The following is a 22,585-nucleotide window of genomic DNA, read 5'->3' as shown; positions in this document are numbered from 1 at the left end:
GGATCATTCGAAGCTGGATTCTATCACAATTGCAGAAGCAATAAAGCCGTTGGTTGAGGCTGACCCCTCCTTGAAGGTAAAATCAGTGATAGAAGAAGTGCAATCGAAGTTCAACTACACCGTTAGTTATCGGAAGGCGTGGTTGGCTAAGCAAAGGGCAGTAGAAAAAACATTTGGAGGTTGGGAAGCATCGTACGAAGCGTTGCCTATATGGTTTGAGGCCATGTGTCATAAGGAGCCATCAGCTGATGTCCATTTTGAGACTATGCCTGCATATCAAGGCGATGACTTGGTGGGTGATATCCGGGTACTGCATCGAGTATTTTGGAGTTATTATCCCTGCATTAGGGCATTCAGACATTGTAAGCCAGTTGTCCAGGTGGATGGCACTCACTTGTACGAAAAGTATAAGGGTTGTCTACTAGTGGCAGTTTCACAAGATGGCAACAATAATATCGTCCCAATTGCGTTTGCTATTGTGGAGGGAGAGACTTCTGATGCATGGCACTTTTTTCTTAGTAACCAGCGTCAACATGTTGTCACTCGGGATGGTGTGGGACTAATATCCGACTGACACAAATCCATCAATGCAGTTGTGGAACGCAGTAACGAAGCTTGGTCACCTCCTAGAGCGTTTCATATGTTTTGCATCAGGCATATAGAGTCAAATTTTCTGAGGAAGTTCAAGGCACCATATCTGCAGAAACTGGTCGTCAACATAGGTAACGCATAGTAAATTTAAGTAAGTTTTTAACAGAGTTACCTTCAACACTTGTTTTGACCTATATTTTTATTTTCTTTTTTTATCTTGTTATCGTCCAGGATATTCGCGGACAGTGCGGGAGTACGAAGTGCGTTACCAGCATTTACGGGAACAGGGCAAGGCGTATACTGACTGGTTAAACCGAATTCCTCGTGAACAGTACGCACTGCATTTGATGGTGGCTACCGATGGGGTCACATGACGACGAACCTAGTGGAATGCATCAATTTAGTATTGAAGGGTGCACGCAATCTTCCCATTACTGCTCTTGTGAAGGCAACGTTCTACAGGCTTAACGAGTTGTTCACCCAAAAAAGAGCAGAGGCGAAAGCCTGGATTAATGCCGGCCATGTGTTTTCTGATATTGTCACCTCGAAGTTGCATGCAAACCAGCTTGCGTCAGAAAACATTCAGGTTAGCTGCTTCGACCGGCAGAATGAGGTCTTTGAAGTGCGCAAGATGCCAAGTGGACTGGAGTTTGCAGTCGACCTACGTCGCCTTCGATGTGACTGTGGTGAGTTCTAGGTGGACCGGATCCCCTGTCGACATGTGTTCGCATGTTGTGCCAACCAACGATTAGATTGGCAAGTGTATGTGCATGACGTGTATAAGATGGAACAAGTTCGGCGGGTGTACCGAGTCAGGGTTTAGGCCACTGGGTAATCCTACTACATGGCCTGCTTACAACGGACCCCGGTTCGTACCGAATCCGTACCTGAGACGTGTCACCAAAGGTCGCCCCAGGATGACGCACTTCTTGAATGAGATGGAAACGCGAATGTTACGTCGTCCTAGGCGATGTAGGCTATGTGAGGCTGAGGGACACAGTCGTAGCAGATGCCATCAATCAGCTGGAGTAAATGCCGATAGAGATGCTCAGTAGATTCACAGTCATAAGATGATATGATATATGTAGCATTATATAGTATGACATGAATTGTCCTATTGAGTTAACAAGATATGATACATGTAGCATTATATAATATGACATGAATTGTTGCATTGAGTTAATATGACCTGATATATGTAGCATTATAACTTATGATAATCTAGTATAATAAGATATCTGCAGCAATATATAATATGACATCAGTTGTCCAGATCATTAATACATAAATAAGTTCATTATTACATACATAATCCAAACATACAAAGTAATCTAACCATAGTCCAGATCATCAATACATATTGTCCAAGATATACAAAGTAATCTAAACATAGTCCACATCATTAATACATAAATAAGTTCATTACACAACAACTACTTTCTCATTGACCACTTTACATCCTTCACAAAGCTCTTGCATTTTTTGGCGGCTTTTTTAAACACAGATAGAGTGTACCAATTAGCGCTATGACGTGGCGGATCTACCCTCAGATTGTAACCTTTGACGGTGTCATCCGGAATACGTGTCTGACCTATATACATTTTAATAAAAACAATTAAATATAGTACATAAGGTAATCAAACCAATAGAGATACCACATATCATTTAGTCATACCATTTATGAACACAAAACAAGTAACTAATCAAACATGTAAAGCAAAATATACAACATAATACCATCATTACGGGATTCTTCATCCTCATCGAACTCCTCTATTTCATCCTCCGCATCCTCGTCCTCGTCATCCGGTTCATCTACTAGATACGCATCGGTCTCTTGCTCAAGTGTGTTAGCATTTTCTTCAATGAGTCTCATGGAAACATGGTTAGGGTTTTGATTATTAAGAATTCTGCGTCCACCGTCACTCCTACTGGAGTCAACAGATACGAACCCTCCAGAAGCAACCGACGAGGTATGGCACGGAAGCCTCGCATCCAATGAATACTTACCTGTCATGAACTCAGGCTGATGGCCATATTGTGATTGTCCTGCATCTGCAGCCATGAACCCATGCAACTGGCTAAAGGAACCTCCTTCTCCTGGTTCAAACTGTGACATACCCCAATATTGTTGATGTATTGGAAACGGCGGGGTGACCTGTGTCTGAGGTACATACTGGCTTGAGGACAGAGGCTGTTCTTGTGGAAGCGGATTTGGAGGTGATGGTGGCGGCAACTCTGGCTCCTGCTCTTCATTCTCATCATCCATATCCTGATTACCCTCATCATTCTCTTCAACCACAAGATTCGACAGGTTCAAGCGGTCCCCAAATTTTGTTCGGTACCAGTACATGTAAGTATCCAATGGATGCTGTGAAGGCATGGGAAGCTCAGTAAGAATGTGGTTATACCTGTTTGTCCAATGCATCACCCAAAATGAATGACTTGGTGCCGTGGCCCAGTTAAGATTTTTAGGACCAGTCAGGACTTCTCCGTGCGCCTTGTCCAGATTCCGTTCCTGATGAGGTACTCCCTGAACAAAACCAAACTGTCGCCTATACCTATCGGTGGCATGCCACTCGATGCATTCGAATGACACCAACGGCACTGTAGCGCTCCAGACAACGGACTGCATGTAGATTTTGGCAGGAATTATGTTCGGATCCACGCGATCCACAGCATAAGCAACCCACACAAACTGGAAAAAATAAAGGAAACTCATTAATACAACCCACATAATAGTAACAATAACAATGCTTCATAAGAATTACCCTAAACCCTAAACCCAAAACTAATATTTCTTTAATGAAAACACACCTGGCCTTCCTGAAGTTCATCAAAGGCCTTCCTAAAGTGAGCTAGCGTCAGATATCTATATTGTCGGTCACCGCGCTCCCAGTTACGCCACCTAATATGATATATTTAATTAGCTCAACTGAATTCTAATTATCAAGATACGAGTACATTATAACATAATATTACCTGTTTGCTAGTGGAAAACTGCGGGGTTCCATAGGAAGCGGCGATAGATATGGCAGTCGGATTCAAGCCCAACAGAGCAGAAGTGTTAGAAGACCATTGATTTCCTTACAGTCAAACCGAGATGCCCGGCATAACGCCCTGTAGAGGTGTGCTAGGCATGCCGATCCCCAACTGTACTGTCCAATGCTGCCAAAATCACGTAGCAAGGGTAGAAACTTCCAGTGCACACCTGCCCCAGATTTATCCCCAAATAAGATCGTCCCTATCAGCAACATAATATGGCACTTCACATACCTCTGTATACTGTTCTCATCAGTCTTTTAGATTCTGCAGCCACGTCAGTTTTATGCAGCTTCCTCTACAGTCCGACTTACGCGGTGCAACTCCAAATTGAAGCAAACACTCCGCCTCCAAGGCTTCGAAACTATTCAGTGTCATCCCTGTGACTGGCAGACCGTCCGTCGGAAGACCAAGAATTAGAGCCACGTCTTCAAGAGTCACGGCACATTCACCAATGAGAAGGTGAAACGTATGTGTGTTTGGGTGCCACCGTTCGATTAGAGCATTCACCAGTACTTTTTGACATTGGACTACCCTAATCTAAGATGCATGATAAAAACCAGTAACTCGTAAATGCTCCTTCACCCTATCGTTGTACACTTGTACCGATCCGGAGGAACTGGGTGGTCACATGTCAACATTCTTAATTTCTACAAAAAACATAACAAATTATTAGTCAACTCATTAACAATTACTAACTTACTACATCAACATAATAATTTTTTAACCACAGCAACTAAAATAATAAACTCCTACCAAAATTAAATAACTCTCATGGTTTCAAAATTTACACAACTAACTCAACAAAAAATAAATTACTTGAAACCACACAACCATCATAATTTTTTTACTAAATCCTTATAAAATAAATAATTCTAACTTCTAAAATTAATTATTAATCCTTAAAATTATTCATAACTAACTCCTAATAATAATAATAACTAATACATAAATTCCTAATCAAAATTCTCAACAATGTTACAGCATCTATAATAATAATTAATATTAATTACTTATTTAATATTATTTAAACATATTTTCTTCAATCATAAAAAATAATAATAATAAATCTCATTATATGTCTAAATTCATTTTCTAACAACAATAATAACAATTAACTTGCTAACAATGATAATTATAATTAAAAAAATTAAAATATTCTCAAAATAAATAAACTAACGTGCTTTAACCCTAATACTACTAAACATTCAGTATTAACAATTTCTCACAACAACAGTAACATTTAACTTCATTCATAACAATTATAGTTAATAATTTTAAAAGGATTTTAAAAAAAATTAACGTTGCTTTCAGTAATAATTATAATAAAAAATATTAAAAAAATTTAAATTAAAAAAATTCGTTCTTTATAAAAAATTCCTATCAATCTGTTTACATTTTAAAATTCAACAACTAATAAGAATAATAATAATTAATTTCCTAATAATAATAATTATAATTAACAACTAGTCAAAAAATTCCAGAAAAAAAAATTACAAACGTTACAAAATACTAATAATCATTCTATTTATATTCCTATATTGCATTTCTAACAACAAAACCTAATAATTAAATTTCTAATAATAATAATTATAAATATAAAATATTTAAAAAATTTTAAAAAAACTTACATAATCAGAATGACTGAGATAGTGTATAATATGAAGCTCAGGTCGATTTACATATTTAATTTTTTATTTTTTGGGCATTTTTACTCTACTTCCACCATGCAAAGCTTCAAAGAATGGAGAAATGAAGAAGGGTGAAAGTGAAATTCAGAGTGAACGGTGAAAGTGATAACTCGGATGGTGAGTGTGGGGCTATGTTGGGTGCAATCCACCGTTCGGGGAGAAATCTCTGCGCGACACCTGTCCTCCCTGCTACAACACAGACCGTGCGTTTTAATACACGCAACTCGGACCGTCCGTTTTGAGGGACGCAACTCGCAGGGTCCGATTTGAGCTTCATCTGATCCCACAACGAGGTGAAGCACCTCTCCTCCCCATATGCGAGTCCAACACCTCCTTTCATTCCATATTCAAATTAAAAACCAGGTATAAAAGCACAATAAACAATAATCAATCCAATGATGAAAAGAAAACTACTTATTCATCGTGAAACATAATGGAATAGTCACATGGTAAATGTACTTGTTGCAAAAAGTGACAAACTTGATAAAAATCAAGTTAAATCACTCAAACAAATGCAAAGCATTAACAAAAAATAAGTACTGGTCATGTGATGAATTTGATATGAAAATCATGATGAACAAATAATTTCAACTCAATTTACTAAAGTAAAAGTGCACAATTCATTGTTAAGTTGCCAAACAAGGATATAGTCTAATGCATATGGTAGCTACAACATATGAATCAAACTCACAATTCATTTAGGCAATCACACAAAGACTTAATGCTTAGTGCACGTATTCATAAAAATTAAGCCACATTTTAAGCAAGAAGCAACCCAATCAACATCAATCAAATGCTTACAATTTATTTAATTAACAAATAACTAAACCAAACCATGTATAATTACTAAAATGAAAATAAAATGCAATTAAAACTAACTAGAAGAAGTAGAAAATAGGGCAAAAAGAGAAGGTAGCATTTGGAAGAAAGTCAGAGACAGAAACTGAAATAATTCTTAGTATTGTGTTTGGTGTAGAATGAAAGACAACTACTGAAATAAGAATAAAGCTCTAATTTAATTTCCACAAAGGATAAAGTTGAAATTAATTAATTGAAATGGAAGTATTTTAGATATAAAATATTATTAAAGTTTCAATCTCTGTTTTTAAAAATTTCAGTCTCCTGTGTCTCCACTTTTTGGAAGTATTAAAATACTGAAATTTTGGAAACAAAAACTGATATTTTAGTACTAGTCTCTGAGCCAACAGACATAATACTGAATCTCAGTCTCAGTCTCCGTACCAATACCTCAAAACAAACGATACCTTCAAAAATATAAACGGACAGCTATCTGGAACAACGTCCCATGCACGTTGGAAACTCCGAACTCCGCAGACAAAATAGTGTTTTTCATATATTAAGCTGTTTGAATCCCTTTCACCCGGATAAAACTAGATCTAACCAATTTCAGACCTTCAATAAATAAATACATGGCGTGCTACGTTACATTAAATCATTGTGGTCATAAGGTATTAGGAAGTAGAATGTGGAGTATGAAATAAGATGAGTTGATCTGGGATTTCAAACTACGTTTTAAATAGTTTATTTGTTATCATGTGCAAAATGCCTATACATTATCATGGACTGATATCACTAGTCCTTTGAAGCATCAATGAAATCAAACACAAATTTTTACACATTGATTTTCTGAATTCATGTGTCTAATGGAGAAAAACAATATATTAATATCACCTCTTCCGTCCAATCCCAGCAAAGGTTATACAATGCCGATGCCACAAAGCATCAAATGAATATGACCACCCAAAAGAGAAAGAATGATAGTACCATACATCACACAAGTACTATAACCATACATCTGGATCACTTTACAGAAAGTTACATCTGTTATTAAAAATACAAATGTAAAGGTATAGAATGCAGACCACAAGCAACACTGGATTGGCTTGCCATCATCTCGCTCAAAATCATTCGACAAAACAATCAATATTAATCTTTACCATGCTATATAAGTACAACTCTCAATCTCATACCATAACTTTTCTATCTTTGAGGTACAAGCCAAATCTTACCGGTAGGAACCATATGGCCGTTGAGGATAACCACCAGTTCCCATCATGGGGTTATAATTACCTGCCATGTTGGACCCAGAGTATAACCCAGTAGGTGGCTGCATCTGGACTCCCTGCGCCATACCCATGTTCATTCCCATTGGCGCGCTCATACCTCCATAGCCTCCCATACCCACACCACCAGCAGGACCATTGCCCATTCCCATTCCCATGCCTGAACCCATCATTGGGTTTGGCGGAGCTCTGAGAGCACCAGCACCAGCCCGGCCTACACCTGAACCGGATCCCATGGCTTTACCCATGGTTACAGTTGATGTTACGGCTGTTGTGGTTGGTTTCTCCATCCTCTTTTCCTTCCTATTAATGGAAGCAAAGTCTATTCCAATATCTGCTAAGGGATTTATTTTAGCTGCAGATAAGAAGCATTGAAGTCAATAGTTGGTTCAGATAAGAGAAGACAATCTAACCGAAGTGGCTAAAAAATGTCAAAAACAGCAAGAAGAGGCTGAGGTACAAGCACTCACCTCCAGATATATTCAAATCAACTAGCCCCCTGCTCAGTGTATCTGCCCAAACTGTTGATTTCATCTCAAACTTGTCCTTAGACGGTTCTGAGGCCTTATAATTTGATCCTGTTGAAGGCACAGCATACTGGGAAGCATTAGGAACATTTGCACCTTGACCAAGTAAGCTGCCTACAAATTCATTTTGTTTTTCACCAGATACATCATGTGGTTGATGTGTAAAAGTAGATGCATTCCCCTCTTGTGCGATGAAATTCCCACTGCTAAACTGTGGTGCTTGATTCGTTGGGGATTGAGAACTAGACCCTCCATGCTGGGGAAAGTAGTTTGCAGTCTGTGACAGCTGTCCTATTTGTGCTTGGGGAGTCATGTGTGAAGGAATAGGTGCTGGAGATCCCTGTGGCAGGACATTCCAACTGTTCATATGTCCATTATTCCCACCACTTGGTTCAAGTAACATACCCGAAGCTCCTGAAGTCACAGATCCTGCCTGATACTGGAATCCACCGTACATAGGACCCATTGACTGGCCAGGTTGACCAGCATGGGCTGAAAAGGGTTGCTGTGCATGTTGACTAGTTGGTGCCAAATAAGGTGGTTGTACTGGTTGGCCATTGGCAGCTGAAAAGGCTTGCTGGGCAAGTTGGCCAGTGGGAACTGAAAAGGAATGTGTTGCTGGTTCAGCTGAGAAACTTTGCGGCGTATTTTGGCCAGTTTGTGCAAAAATGGATTGTGATGCCATTAGCTCAGATGAAGATTGAGAATTGGGAGGGGCTGAAAAGTTCTGCTGAGAGATCGTTCCAGGTAATGGTGCAGGCGGAAGAATATCTGCAAGAATATCATTCTGCTGTTGTGGGGCAGAAAAACCTTGAGATATTAACTGTGAGTTTGTCGCTAAAGAATGAGTGTCACTGGCATCTGATGTAGAGTGCAGTGCAGCAGAAAATGAGTCTCCAAACCCAAAGTCAGATACACTTGATTGGGATGGTTCGACCCTCTGATTCATCTCAGGTTGAGATGGAGTTGTTTCAGAAGAAATGGCCTTAAATGGAGAATCACCGAAAGGGTCTTCAAAAGACTGCCAAAAGTCAAATCAACAATATTTTCAACTAGGACTAACAAGGAGATCAGTTCCCATAAAAGGACATTAAGAGTAAAAATGCTCAGAAGCATCTAAAAAAGATTATTCTCTGCATAAGCACAAGAATAGATATACTTTCAATATAAAAATAGCACTTCCAATATTTAGAAATTTGAATTCCAACCATTCATTCTGGTAACAACAAAAATGGTAGTAATTATTATGTTACATTGCTTAATAAGCATACATGTTCAAAGTCAAGCATGCGCATATCAGAAAGGACAGAGGGGGGAAACAAGGTAAAAACTAGAAGCATTTCAAGCCACACAGAAACTCATTCTTATAATTACTGTATATATAAAAAAGAACAATCAAGCACATTTTTACCTGATCAAAATTATTGGAGCCAGGTGGTGGTGCTGCAGAGGAAGCTGTTGAATCAAGGTGTACATTGCCTTCAATTGCTGCGGCTGCAGTTGCTGATGCAGAGGGCACTAAGGACAATGCATTCGACGAGAATGACTCTGAGAGGGAGCCAAGTAAGTCCACTTCAACATTATTTAAGGTGGCCGGGGCAGCTAAGAAGAAACACACAGACATCATGAGTATAAAGCATAATGAATTTTTCTAGCAAAGAAATTAGCACTAAAACACGAATACATTCTCCTGAATACAATAAATATTAAACTGAAACAGTGAATATCTGCATTTAAAAGTCCATCAATTTTACAGTATGGTCATGCCATTGATTTGGGCGTGTAGGACCAAAGTCATGTATGGATTAAATTAAGTGTTACATGCTGCCAGACACCAAGGTAGAACATTCCTTGAAAGCACTTGCATAGTTGCATTTAATATCCAAGAGAGAAAATACTAATTACATTTTGTAACAATTTAACAACTGGATTTACAATAATAATGAAGATCAACGCAACTGAATTTAGCAAAGAACTTTTCACACCTGAAAGAGGAACACGAGGGTCAAATTCATCAGAAGCCTCAACTTCCTGGTTTCCAGATATAGCAGTAGTTGGCACACCATTTACTTCAATTGGATTATTACCTACAGAAGGAGAAGATCCTGTCGGAGCAGAAGTTTGGTGTGGATTATCACTTGCAGGAGAAGAGCCCCTTGGACCAGATGCTGCTGAAGTTTCTCCATCCCTGTAATCAAGAAATTATTAGCAACAGATTCAATTGTGAGTAAGTGATGTCCATATTGTAAACTTGATACCTTTCATGATGTACAGAGCTTTGAGATTCAGCAACAGCATCCTCATAACTTGGAGGAGCCCCCATATTTTGCTCTGATAGTTTCTGCTCCAGCCTGCCCATTGTATTACATATGGTAAACTCAAATAATACCATGTAGTAATATGTGTAAATATTTGGGGAGGGGGGGGGGGACCGAGAGGAAAAAAAAATAACATATCTATGAATGTTTGACCTTCCTTCCAGAGAAGGGTCTTCAGCCTTAGCACTGGTAACTCTGACAGAACATTGCAATAAAGAATGTTACAATGATTCCTTATTATTTTTACCAGTTTACAACTCAGTGAACTCACAATATATTCCTTAAACTTGAACTTTAAAAATATATGCAATCCATTCCACATTAATAAATCAAGGAATAAGGCCAGACCAAGTTGGTATTGAATGAATTGGGTTCTTATTACATACCTCAGCAGCAAGGAAGATCAAGGACAGAATGGGAAAATTGCCCCTTATCAATTTACATATAGGAGGAAAGGCAAGAAGAAAATAACAGAATGGGATCTAGGGAGTAAGGGGAACCGAGTTTTAGGGAGTTTGTTAGAAGTGAGAGGAGGATATAAATAGGAAAGGCAGAAGCAATTGGACGTTAGGAAGTAAGTAGAGTACGAATTGAGGAGAGAATTGGCCTCTCAAATGCCAAATATCATTTATATTATTTCTTATACACTCATACACAATTAAATAATATAATTCCTCACTGATTTGGGAAATATCACACAGATACTCCCTTTTCTGTGATTTCACATTCTTCTCTATTTCTATTCTAATTCCTACTGCAACTACCGATCTACTTTCTGTTATCTCTGCCAGTCTTACAGTTCTCCATCCTCAATATAAAAAATGTTAAACTGAGAAATTGGGTGTCATTGATTAATGATTAGAGAGTAAAAAGTGGACAGTAAAATCTTGTGAAACTCCTACATGTACCCCCCCCCCCCGGGCCGCGGTGCAACTTTTTTCTTTTCCAAGAAAAATGGAAGCTACCAAAGGCCAAACATAAAGTACAGACAATAACAAGAAAGATTGGATCCAAAATTTAATAAACCTTGAGAACTCTATTGATAAATATTTATCAATGCATATTTGTTTAGACAAAAGCAAATTTTAGTGAATGCAATATCTTATCCAAATATAGGGCCATACCGAGACGAGTTTTGACCTTCATCATTGTAACTGCGATCAGGATCTCTATCTGAGCTCCTGCTTCTAGAGCCATAATTGTAATCATTAACATCTTGACTTCTTCCCCTGGATTCATCATCCCTGTAACCATCTCTATTATATCGATCCTCATAATCTCTGCCATAACGATCTCCATCACGATTATACTGATCATCATCTCTATAGCCCCATTCTTTTTCTCTACCATAGCCTCTATCTTCCTCCCTGCTCCGATAAGGATCATCATCATATCTATCACCATAAGGTCCATTGCTTGAGTATGAACCAGGTCTATACATTCCACTTGATGCATTGTTGCGAAACCTGGGGAATCATATCGGCAATTACATATATCTTCCAAAGTAAGATTGATACTTACGTGTTGTAAGTTATACCTTGTGATTTTAGATTTAATAGTCTAGAAGTTCCTTTGGAACTTCATAGATGAATAAAAACAATAAAAAAAATGCTTTAAGAATGCTGGTGCTTCTTAATTAATGTGATTGGTCTAAGTTGTTATATAAAATGGGAAATACTGAAGTTCAAAAGTTCAAAATATAAATAAAGATAATAAGATGAGAATTACTTGTCCTTGTTAGCGGCAGCCTTCTGTCTAACCTCTATGACTCTTTCTTTATCATTCACAAGGGTAACGAGACTCTGTGATTTCCTCCTGACATTGTTTCCCTGGTCTTTTCCACTGGAATCAATATATTGAAAATCGGACAATGTCTGTTCACAATACATTGGCAATAATATTAAGTTAAATTCTAATTTTCAGATTGTTTCAATAATAAACAAAACCTGAATGACAGAAATGAAAATTACCGATATTTGATAGGCATGCTCTCTAATATCCTCTATGACTCGCTCTGACCCATGACCTACCATGTATTCTAGTACTATCAAAGCCTGTGATTTAACAGTTAATATGAAAACATTAGCACTATGTAATTCTAAGCATGTATAATCAGCAGTAAAACACATACAGGACAGAATTCTAAATAGGAAGGTAACCAGCATAGTCATGACAAATATTATGACAAATTTAACAAGCGGTTTACTTCATGGGTGCTTTTCATTGTCATGGGGACTAAAAAGCATTACAACAACAGAAAATAAATAAGAATAATAGAACACACGAGTAACTACAACTAAAACATAAAACTGCTCCCTGAACACCTTGTAGACATGTCGCCAATTCTTGCCAGTGTCATTAAGTCGCTTCCATATTACCCCCATGATCATCTGGTATTCATGACTGCATTAGAATTGGAGCTCAGAAATGAGATTCTTTTTACGGCAAAGCACAGTTCGATTCATTATTTAGAAAGAGAGATTAAGCTTACTAGTTTCTGCTCGCCTGTGCAATATCAGCAAGAAGTGATCCATGAGGACCCCAAGATTCATTGCTCGTAGCATCGAGAACCTAAGGAAAGGATAGAAACAGCTAATGGGATTAATATTTGTGAGATAAGATTATATGATGCAAATTCGAAGACACTCAACTCAACTAACCATTCCTGAGCAAAAACTTAGGAAAAGTGAGCTCAAAGTTCCCCACAATCCTTACACCAATGCCATAATTATGCAAACATAGTTTACAGTGAGTATAAAAATATAAGAAAACCACACACAAATTTACCTTCTGTTCTATGCCAGGAACTTTGAGTACTTTCTTATTTACTTCTCTTTTGCTGCAATATTACAATGGAGAGCATAAATCAGAAATGAAATAGCAATACAGATCAAGATAGAAAATTATACTCCCGCATATTGAACCATATCCATATGTTGTTATATGTTAATAAAGAGTTAGACTTACAGTTCCCTAACAGTTTGACCAATGGCCTTCTTCATCGTAGCTGGTTTCAATAACGGTTATGTGCCGGCACCACAGGCCAAACTGCAATTCGGTAACAGCCATATCCATTCATCAAATGAGGTAAAATACATTAAAATATAAAACAAGCAGTAATAAGCAAGTATCAATAAAGCTTATATTAAAAGAAACTTATCAAAATCAATATAATGATCCCAAAAAACAACTAAGGAACAAGAAAGAAACGAAAAAACAGTATTTTGACAATCGCAACATAACAGATAAGAAAACAAAGCATCAAAATCAGGATCCTTAATTGAAGCACGAAATGAAATATAAAGAAGTGAGGTAAAGATAGATAGATCCAAGAAGCTAAAAAAGTGAAGAAATTTGAGGGGAATCCAGATCTGAGTACGCGAAATCGAGATCGAAGTTACCTGATCTAAACAGTGGGCAGAACTCAGAAGATGAAGGTGAAGGTTTTAGAGAGAGAAAGAGAGATCGGAGATTGCAGAGAGGTGCGTGTGAGTGTGTTTGGTGAGTCTCTGGAACATAAAATTACGAGGGAAACAAACAGAAAGGAAACTACAATATTAACATGGGAGTGATTTTCTCTCTCTACAATTCTGGAGTTTAAACCGAAAGAAAATTGAAGACAGAGACAAAGACTGGGCAACTTACACCAAGGGAATTATGGCATCAATTAAATACACAATCTACAATCATACTATTTACATACCATAAATAAATTAATAAATCAATTTTGGTATAAAATACATTAATTTTTTTATGTACAATAATATTTTTGATAAATAAATGATCTTATGTTCTATTTAATTATATTGTAGATTTTGGGATTTTTTTGAAATAAAATAAAAAATTTATTATTTTTCAAAACTCGATTTTTTAATTTTAATTTATAGAATACAATTTTTTTATTTAGAACAAAGTTCGTCGCATCCTCCAACGAACTCCATTATTTTAATAGAGTTCGCCTGAATTCCGACGAATTTTTATATTTTTATAGAGTTCGCCTTATTTTCCGTCAAACTTTACCACATTTTTTGTGAGGAGAGAATAGATAGGAGTACACAAAAGTAAACAAGAATAAGTCGTATTTTTTTTGGAGATAGTGATTTTTTTTAATTTATAATAGAAAAAATTTTGGTTAAATATGGCTTATTCATATGTACCTGTATATTTTCTGGAGACGATGATAATGGTTGTTATTGGTGCCGGCGATATTGAAGAAGTCATGCTTATTGTCTGTGTACTTTTACGTACTCCTCCTATAAACTGTTGGAGACGATGATAATGGCTTAAAAATTTGAATTTCGTTCTCAGCCAAGGTTTTAGGAAAGAGTTGGATGATGTTCGTTAAGGATGCGGCCAACTCTATAAAATTATAGAAGTTTGTCGGAGTTAGACAAAGTTGCTTTAAACAAAAAACATTGCATTCTGAAAATTAAAGTTGAAATAATGGGTTTAAAAAATAATAATTTTTTTATTTTATTTCAAAAAAAAATCCATAGAGTGAATATTCATTTTGATTCTCAATTTTGATATTTGACTCAATTTGACTTTTAAAATTTTAATAGATTCAAATTGGTCTTTAAATTTTATAACCATAACTTGTATTAACTTTTGAATTAATCTCTATTAACGAAGCATGTTCATTTAGTACATTAATTTACTATTATTTGAATTTCTTACCCAGATTTCTCATATCAAAACCTACTAACTTCTAAAAGCTTGACACTCTCAAAATTTTAAAATTTTTAAAAATATATTATTGTAAAGATGTTGGAGAGTTAATCAAATTTTTACGAAGTCTATATCTCAATCACATAAAACCTAGACGAAAAATCAAAATCTAAGCAAATTAACGTACAAAATCAACACATTATTTATAAAAATTAACTTAAGGCTAAGACAAGTTACTATTATAAATTTTAGAATTTGAATCGAGTCAATTATAATTTTAAGAGTCAATTTGAGTCTAAACTCAATTTTCAAAAACCCAATTGAATATTAACTCTATATTTTATTTACAGACTTTAATATATAAAATTATCAATTTAATTCAAAATTAAAAAATAATATGTATATTAAAGAATTAGTTATTATATATATATATATATATATATATATATATATATATATATATTAACATCTATTTTATATGAGTAGTATGTATAATAATAATATGATTGGCTATAGTTTGGACCAATAAAAAAATTTAAATATACATTAAATATACGATAAAATTAAATCGTATTTACTGAGTTCTGTATTTCAGTATTTCTATAAGAGTAAGTGCTGCAATAAAGTTGCGAAGCTATTCCTATTTATTCATTGTCTTGCTTCAAGTTGTCTGATGGTTTAATTTCGGAAATTCACTCTCTACTTTCTCAGTTTTGGTGAGGACAAAAGGATTCTGAAAGGAGGATGGCTTGAATTAGCTGGGACACTATGACTTGCCCACGAAAAGAAGGAGGCCTTGGATTTAAAGATCTCAGAATCCAAAATCTGGCGCTTTTAGGCAAACAGTTTTGGCGACTTGTAACACAGCCTACTTCCTTATTATCCAAAATCTTAAGAGGTAAATACTTTAGCAATGGTAATACTATAACGGCAGAAATTGGAGTCTTACCTTCTTGGGGATGGAGGAGCATACTGGAAGGCCGAAAGATTGTTGAAAAAGGTCTTAATTGGGCTGTAGGTACTGGTGAGAATATCCGAACCTTTGAGGATCCTTGGCTGCCTCCTCCGTATCCTTTAATGATTTCTGACATGCCAAATAGACATGCTATTTCTGAGTTGGTTCCAAGAGTTAAAGATCTAATTACTGAAGATAGAAATTGGAATCAGAATCCCATTCAAGAATTATTTCCCCAAGACGTTGCAAACAAGATTTTGTCAGTTAAAATTCAGCAGAGTAGGGACAAATTGCAATGGGATTTGAACAAATCCAAACAATATGATACAGCTTCAGGTTACAGAATTGGCTATTTATTTTACCATCCGCCTCTGGAGCTTTGCCCTAATTATATGCAGCAGAAAAAGTCGTGGATTGATCTATGGAAGTTGAACTTGCCTCACAAAATTAAGCTATTTATCTGGAAAACTCTCCATGGCCGACTTCCGATGCTTGCTCAGATTCATCACCGCATCCCATCTATATCACCAATATGCCCTTGTTGTCATGAAGCAACGGAAACAGTCATTCATTGTTTGATCGATTGCTCTAGAATTAAAGACGTATGGTCTCAGAGTTATCTTCGTGACTGTCTTTCCCCTCAGAGTTCTAACGACTTTTGGACATGGTGGACTGCATCAACAGAGATACTTAACCCGTTGAAGAATGCTGACCGTAATCCTCAATTGCTTGCCATCATTTGCTGGAACTGCTGGAAAGCTCGCAACCAGTTGATTTTTGAAGGTTCTACTTCTATGCCGTCTGCCATTCTAGCAAGCTCTGTCAAGTTGCTTCGTGAAATTCAAAGAACTCCCAGTTTAGGTCGTCATCTCCATGAGACAAGCTCTTAGTTGCATTCAATTTGATTTATCATTATTTCTTCTTTAAGATTTTCTTCGTTTTTCGACCACGCACCGTTGGATGAATACCTTCAGTGTAGTGTTTTTGAAAAATCCCCACCTTTTATTATGTTGTTCTACTTTTAGACATCTTTGTATTTCATTTTTTAATAATTAATGAAATATAACCTATTATCTTTGGAAAAAAAAAAGTGCTGCAATAAAATTTTTTTTGGTGATATAAGGGGATCAAAGACCCAAACAAAGGGAAAGCAAAAACACACGATGACAGATAATTATTTGAAATTCATATAAATATGATATCTATATTCTAATAAAATATGAAAAGATAATTATTTAATGCATTACATATATGCACAATTAGCCTTATCAAATAATAATACACAATAGAGAATAATTTTTCACTCATTTTTTTAAATATTACCAGAATCATTGCCTTATTTTATTGGCATGGTGATATTTAAACAAACATATATATTGGTTCAGTAATTAAAATGCTAAAAGAAAAAGAAATCTTGTATGCTTCAATGTTCAAAGGCCCTTCTTGAAAAATATTAGATGATAATGTGTCATTATTTAATTGATAGAAATTCACAGTTGTACTTTTTAAAAATTAATTTAAAATATATAATTTCTAGATAGATGACTTAATGACTTTTATTCTAATATAATTGTTGGGGATATATTTACAAATTTAATACAGTTTATTTATATAGGTGGCTATATACAAATAAAATATTTGATATATTAGAATAATTTATTTAGTTTTGGCGAAATTATTGTTTTGATAAAATATCATGTAGGTAAAAATTTAATTTAATTTATTATCGGATTATGCTACTAAAATCATGACATACATCTTTCTAGAATTTCAAAGTGCTTGAAAAGAATAAAAAATATTGACCAAATTGTATTCGTCAATTTGCATTTGGATGATGATTAGTCAAAATAAGTAGGTTTGTTCATGGGAAGCAAATGTTTTCCAAAGTTGACTCGGTAAAAAGAAAAGTAGAGTTTAATATAAATATCAAATATTTTATTCAATTGTATAATTATATTTATTATTTTAAATAATAATTCATGTGATTAGTAAAAATAATATTTTTTTAACAATATAGCGTTACATAATTAAATACACTAATAATATATTAAAATTAAATTCAAATATAAATATTTTCATAAACATAAACCTATCTTCATCGCCAATCGTTTTAGTATATTTTACTCATGAAAACCCAATCAACTCACAGAGTATAAATGAAGTTTGAACCTGAAAGAAGCAGTTTCCAGCTGTATCATTATCATTGATTTCATTTTAGAGTTTTGACATCTTATCTTATTTTTTAAACGAGACACCAAACTCAAATTTGGCCTAAAGTACATATCATTTATAAAGAAAGTGTTTATTATTTCAAAGGGTTAATACTCAAATTAGTCCCTGAAAGATCACTCGATCTTCATTTTCGTCCCCGAATGTTTTTTTTAATCAAATTAATCCCCGAAAGATTTAAATGGAAACCACGTTCGTCCTTCCGTTAGGTCACTGACGTCGCCGTTAGAAACTGCTGACGTGGAGTGTGACTTGGCTGCCCACCCTAACACCTGGCATGGTGTGTGTATTGCTGACCAGATATGTTTAGTGTGTTGCATCAATTTGGTCCCCAAGTGTGAGATTAAAAAACCCTAATTCCCAACCTTCGAAGAACATGGTTCCGTTGATTGAGCGTTGTCGCAGACCCAGGTGTTGTGCTTGCAGGAGGAAGTTGGTCTCGGCGCCATGATGGGAAGCGGAAGTGGAGGGGCCGGTCGTGGGTTTCCATCGCCGTCACAGAGTAGTTATACATCGAGCTCGTCCATGCGAAGAAGAAGACAAAACCATGAAGAAACCTGTTTCTGCGGTTTGAAAACCTTGATTAAGAAATCAGGGACATCAAAGAACCCAGACCGGTTGTTCCATACCTGTGCAAGATATCGGGTGAGTTTAATTTTGTATGAATCATAGCATGATGTTGGCTTCTACTCTTGTTCTGGGCTTTACACTGTTGTTCAATTTTTCCAGAAAGGGAACCATTGCAATTTTTTTAAATGGGTGGAAGAAAATGATGTAGCTGTTGCAGAGGGTTCCAGGGGTGTCCCAGAAATGGAAGGAGAACTGGACATTGACTATGAAGATTGGAAGATTAAGTTAGCATGGAGAATAGGTAGTTTAGAAGCAGAAGTTAGAGCACACAGAATGTTATTGTGCTTCATGTTCACTATTGTGATGCTAGTCATCTTAGTAGGAGTGTTAGTTTGCATCTCAGATATGTACAAGTAGGGCTGGTTTTGTTGTTTCCAGTACCCTTGCTAAAGTATTGTAATCTGAAACCAGAGTTTATCAATGGCTATTTGGTTTTTGGATAACCTGTGGTGAAAAGATAAAATGTAAAGAAGCAAATGGCAAACCAGACACATAACAAGATAATAAAGTTTCTTAAATTTCTTAATATGAAGTTTCATAACAAAAGGTAGTAGAATTCCTAAAAGTGATTCAACAGAAACACTTCATACCAAGGCATAACATGCACCCAAAATAGAGTCATTACAAAACATTGATGCTAGATATTGTTTAACAGAAACATAAACATGTCTTTCTTAGTCTAAAGCCTAGAACAAAAAAAAAAAAGGTTGCATATGTTTAGATGGATGTGCTTCAGATGGCGTCGTCTTTCTTCCTAGGCCGTTTGAACCCTGGAGTCGGGACGAAGGTCATAAAACTTGCAAGCTTCTTGGTTGTGGCAGCACTAGATCCTCTAATTGTTCCAGCAGAAATTGGAGCTTTTGCTATTGGGGGAGCAGGTTGGGGAGAGGCAGCTCTTTTCCCTTTTCCCTTACAAACTTGAAGCTTTGGTGGTCTTCCCCTCATTTTAGCCTGCATGACATGGTAAACACCAAACTGAGAAACTAAACAGCTGTAGTGAAATGAAATTGAAGTTAAAGCAGTAAAGCAAACCGGTGTTGTTTCAGTGGTTGCATTTGACCGCTTTGGTGGTGGGGAAACAGACAGAGGGAGTGGATTATGCAGAGTTGCACTATCAGCATCAGTTGGGAGCTCGTTTGGTACATCAGAAGGGAGCTCATTTGGTACATCTGTGTTCGGGTTAGTTAAAGCCAGTTGCAGCTGCATTAAACGTGATTCTTCTTCAGCATCAGCCTGTTTCTTCTTCTGGCATGTTCTCTTGTTGTGTCCAACCTCACTACAGAACATGCATCGGATGGGGTTATATTTTCTCTTCATTCTTGTCTTGGACCCAGATCCTCCCTCATCTTTGTCTTTTCTTCTGTTCTTTGTCGGTCTACCTGGTTTGGGCTTAATTGGAGGGGGAACTGGGGCAGGACGACCTGTTTTTTCCCATAACTCTTGGCCCTTGACTGGATTAACATGGAAAGCATACGTTTTTCGGTATGATTCCATGCTTAACCACTCATGGCAGTAATCCTCAGCCCTCTTATCATTCTTATCTTGTATACAGGATATGGCATGCATACAAGGCATACCTGTGGCAGCAGTTAATATCTCAGACATAGTTTTGCAGTGTAAGAAAAGTACACTTCAGAATCTTAATCTTAATATAGGGTGAGAATTTATACCTGTCAATTGCCAGAATCTGCATGTGCAAGTTCGTTTTCCTAAGTCAACAACCATTGTTGTTGGCCAGCCGTGAACCTCGTATAACTCCTCATTCTGATCACCACTCCATTGTGGGCTCCAATGCTGAGAAAGCTTTGTCATTGCCTCCAGCCTGCTCTGTTGCACTGGAGGCAGAAGACCTTGGTAGTTGGCCAGTTTCTCCCTATTGTCAATCATGGATTTCATTATGATCCTCCTAACCTCCTCCGCCAGTGTAAGGATAGGCTTACCCCTATCATGTTTGGTCCTTGCATTAAATGATTCACAGGCGTTGTTACAGATAGTGTCCATTTTAGGCCCTTCACGAAAATGAGATTTCGTCCATGCTTCTCTCGGCCACTTATCTAGATAAGCCCAGGCTCGTTCATTCAACACCTTCACCCTCTTCATATTTCTTTCAAACTCAGTAACGGTTCTAGACCTAGCACATTCCCACAGCAGCTCCTTCAATTGTATACTGCCCCACTGTTTAGAAAAATTCCTCCACAGATGCCAGACGCAAAATCTGTGGTGAACTCGTGGCATCACATCCTGCATGGCTGGGATCAATCCCTGCAACATAACATTTCGTCAACAACAGTTTGCAGTGAATCAGCAATGAAATTGCATGTTCATTAAATCAAACAAGTCCAACTACGTATTTCATTAAATCAAACTAGTCCCTAAAAGAAATTAAAGCAGTCAAATAAGTCCTTAAAAATCATTTCGTGAAGCAAAAAGGTCCTTACCTTCTGCATATCCGAAATGAAGGCCCAACCATTTTCTCTGTAGTCACCGATATCATTCTGCAACATCTCAAGAAACCAGTGCTAGTTATCTCTGTTCTCAACATCCACAAAGGCATAAGCTATGACGAAAACATGATTGTTAGCGTCCTGGGCACAAGCGGTCAGCAGCTGCCCTCCATGCAAGCTCTTCAAAAAGGCGCCATCCAAGCCAATTAACGGTCTACACCCGGCCTTGAATCCTTTCTTACACGCCTCCAGACATACATAGAACCTTTGAAATTGTGGAGGACCCTCAGGCATGGGAATGACTCCAACCTGAACTGTTGAACCTGGGTTGGTGGTCCAGAGTTGGTTAGCATAATCCCAGATCAGTCCGTATTGTTCAACTTCATCCCCTTCCACTACTTTTCTTGCTGCCTTTAAGGCCCTAGTAATGCAGGTCCTATTAAGCTTAACGTTGCACTTCCTGACAAACCAGTCATATACCTCTCTATGCTTCATAGTTGGGTGCTTTCTAAGCTTAGGAACCAGCTTACCTAATGTCCACTCTTGTGTTGCAGCCCTGTTCTTTCTCTTTCTAGGACAACTATGTTCATCAACTAGTGTCTTAATCTGCCATACCCCATTCTGCTTATTACATGCACAATAAACAACCCATGGACATCCCTCTGTTTTACATACAGCCCTCACTCTCACATTATCATTTTTAATGAAATTGATATTCCTACCCCATTGTATGGTATAATCTCTAGTGGCATTCATGAAGTGTTGTTTGGACTTAAAGATCATGCTAACCTCAAGCTTCAGAGTTCCAAATTTTGCCTTTTCATTGTATGGTGTATAAACAGTAGGCTCCTCCTCATCAGAGTCCAGGACCTTATCCATATCTTCCGAGTGCCAGGAGTCACAGTCGGATTCAGTCTCACTACCAGAATCCTCTCCAGAGTCTGTCAATCCAATCACAACACAGAGGTCAGTTATCAAACTAATATGTCTGTTAAAAATATAAAAACATGATTAATATAAGTCGAATTAGAAACCATCAGTTACCTGAATCTGATGGCTCATCCTCTTCAATGTCTTCGTAGCTAGAGTCATCTGTGTCAATAACCTTGTCTTCCTTTCTAGAAGATGCTGGTCTGTGCTTCTCTCTAAAATTATTCTTTCGTGTACCTCTACTTTCAAACTCTTCACCCCCACTGTCAGTGTCACTAGCATCTCCCAATCCTTTGGTGGGTTTATATAGACTGTCCTCAGCACTCTCATATGACTCATGAGAGTCACTATCATCCTGAATAGGGGGTGGCTTAACAGCTCTCCCAGATCTAGTGCAATGCTGAGTTGGGTTGTTCTTGTTTTTAGAGTTTGACTTCGTTGGAGGTTGGTGCCTACTTCCTGCCTTAACAGCAGTG

The 22,585-nt window shown here is 36.9% G+C and overlaps 4 protein-coding genes across 5 annotated transcripts; all 4 read right to left on the bottom strand.

The window, feature by feature from the left end:
• Positions 1 to 2,024: 2,024 nt before the first annotated feature.
• LOC110266355 (uncharacterized) lies at positions 2,025 to 3,605 on the bottom strand. The gene is made up of 4 exons (XM_021110845.2): positions 3,574 to 3,605; positions 3,409 to 3,499; positions 2,329 to 3,289; positions 2,025 to 2,182 (listed from the first exon to the last, which is right to left on the bottom strand). The coding sequence occupies exons 1-4, from the start codon at positions 3,603 to 3,605 to the stop codon at positions 2,025 to 2,027; spliced, it is 1,242 nt and encodes a 413-aa protein (XP_020966504.1).
• Positions 3,606 to 6,967: 3,362 nt separating this feature from the next.
• LOC107617755 (ENTH/VHS family protein) lies at positions 6,968 to 13,912 on the bottom strand. Of its 2 annotated transcripts, XM_016319605.3 has the most exons (14): positions 13,655 to 13,912; positions 13,221 to 13,301; positions 13,041 to 13,092; positions 12,745 to 12,824; positions 12,578 to 12,656; positions 12,224 to 12,307; positions 11,982 to 12,127; positions 11,378 to 11,719; positions 10,407 to 10,448; positions 10,194 to 10,286; positions 9,921 to 10,123; positions 9,347 to 9,537; positions 7,879 to 8,956; positions 6,968 to 7,763 (listed from the first exon to the last, which is right to left on the bottom strand). In XM_016319605.3, the coding sequence occupies exons 2-14, from the start codon at positions 13,253 to 13,255 to the stop codon at positions 7,351 to 7,353; spliced, it is 2,838 nt and encodes a 945-aa protein (XP_016175091.1). In that variant the 5' UTR covers positions 13,256 to 13,301; positions 13,655 to 13,912; the 3' UTR covers positions 6,968 to 7,350. The 2 variants fall into 2 exon arrangements, with proteins under 2 accessions (XP_016175091.1, XP_016175092.1); XM_016319606.3 differs by lacking the exon at positions 10,407 to 10,448.
• A 5,555-nt stretch (positions 13,913 to 19,467) lies between these two features.
• LOC148546842 (uncharacterized) lies at positions 19,468 to 20,052 on the bottom strand. The gene is made up of 2 exons (XM_088498438.1): positions 19,768 to 20,052; positions 19,468 to 19,686 (listed from the first exon to the last, which is right to left on the bottom strand). The coding sequence occupies exons 1-2, from the start codon at positions 20,050 to 20,052 to the stop codon at positions 19,468 to 19,470; spliced, it is 504 nt and encodes a 167-aa protein (XP_088354564.1).
• Positions 20,053 to 20,367: 315 nt separating this feature from the next.
• On the bottom strand, positions 20,368 to 21,239 carry LOC148546841 (uncharacterized). Its single transcript, XM_088499390.1, has 2 exons — positions 21,174 to 21,239; positions 20,368 to 20,997 (listed from the first exon to the last, which is right to left on the bottom strand). Exons 1-2 carry the CDS (start codon positions 21,237 to 21,239, stop codon positions 20,368 to 20,370), a joined length of 696 nt encoding a protein of 231 aa, XP_088355516.1.
• Positions 21,240 to 22,585: the final 1,346 nt, after the last annotated feature.

The sequence above is a fragment of the Arachis ipaensis genome, chromosome B9 (assembly GCF_059453495.1).
Source record: "Arachis ipaensis isolate K30076 ecotype BB chromosome B9, ASM5945349v1, whole genome shotgun sequence".
Classification (NCBI taxonomy): Eukaryota; Viridiplantae; Streptophyta; class Magnoliopsida; order Fabales; family Fabaceae; genus Arachis; species Arachis ipaensis.
The sequence above is the reverse complement of the archived record's forward strand: the minus strand, read 5'-3'. Positions and strand labels throughout refer to the sequence as shown.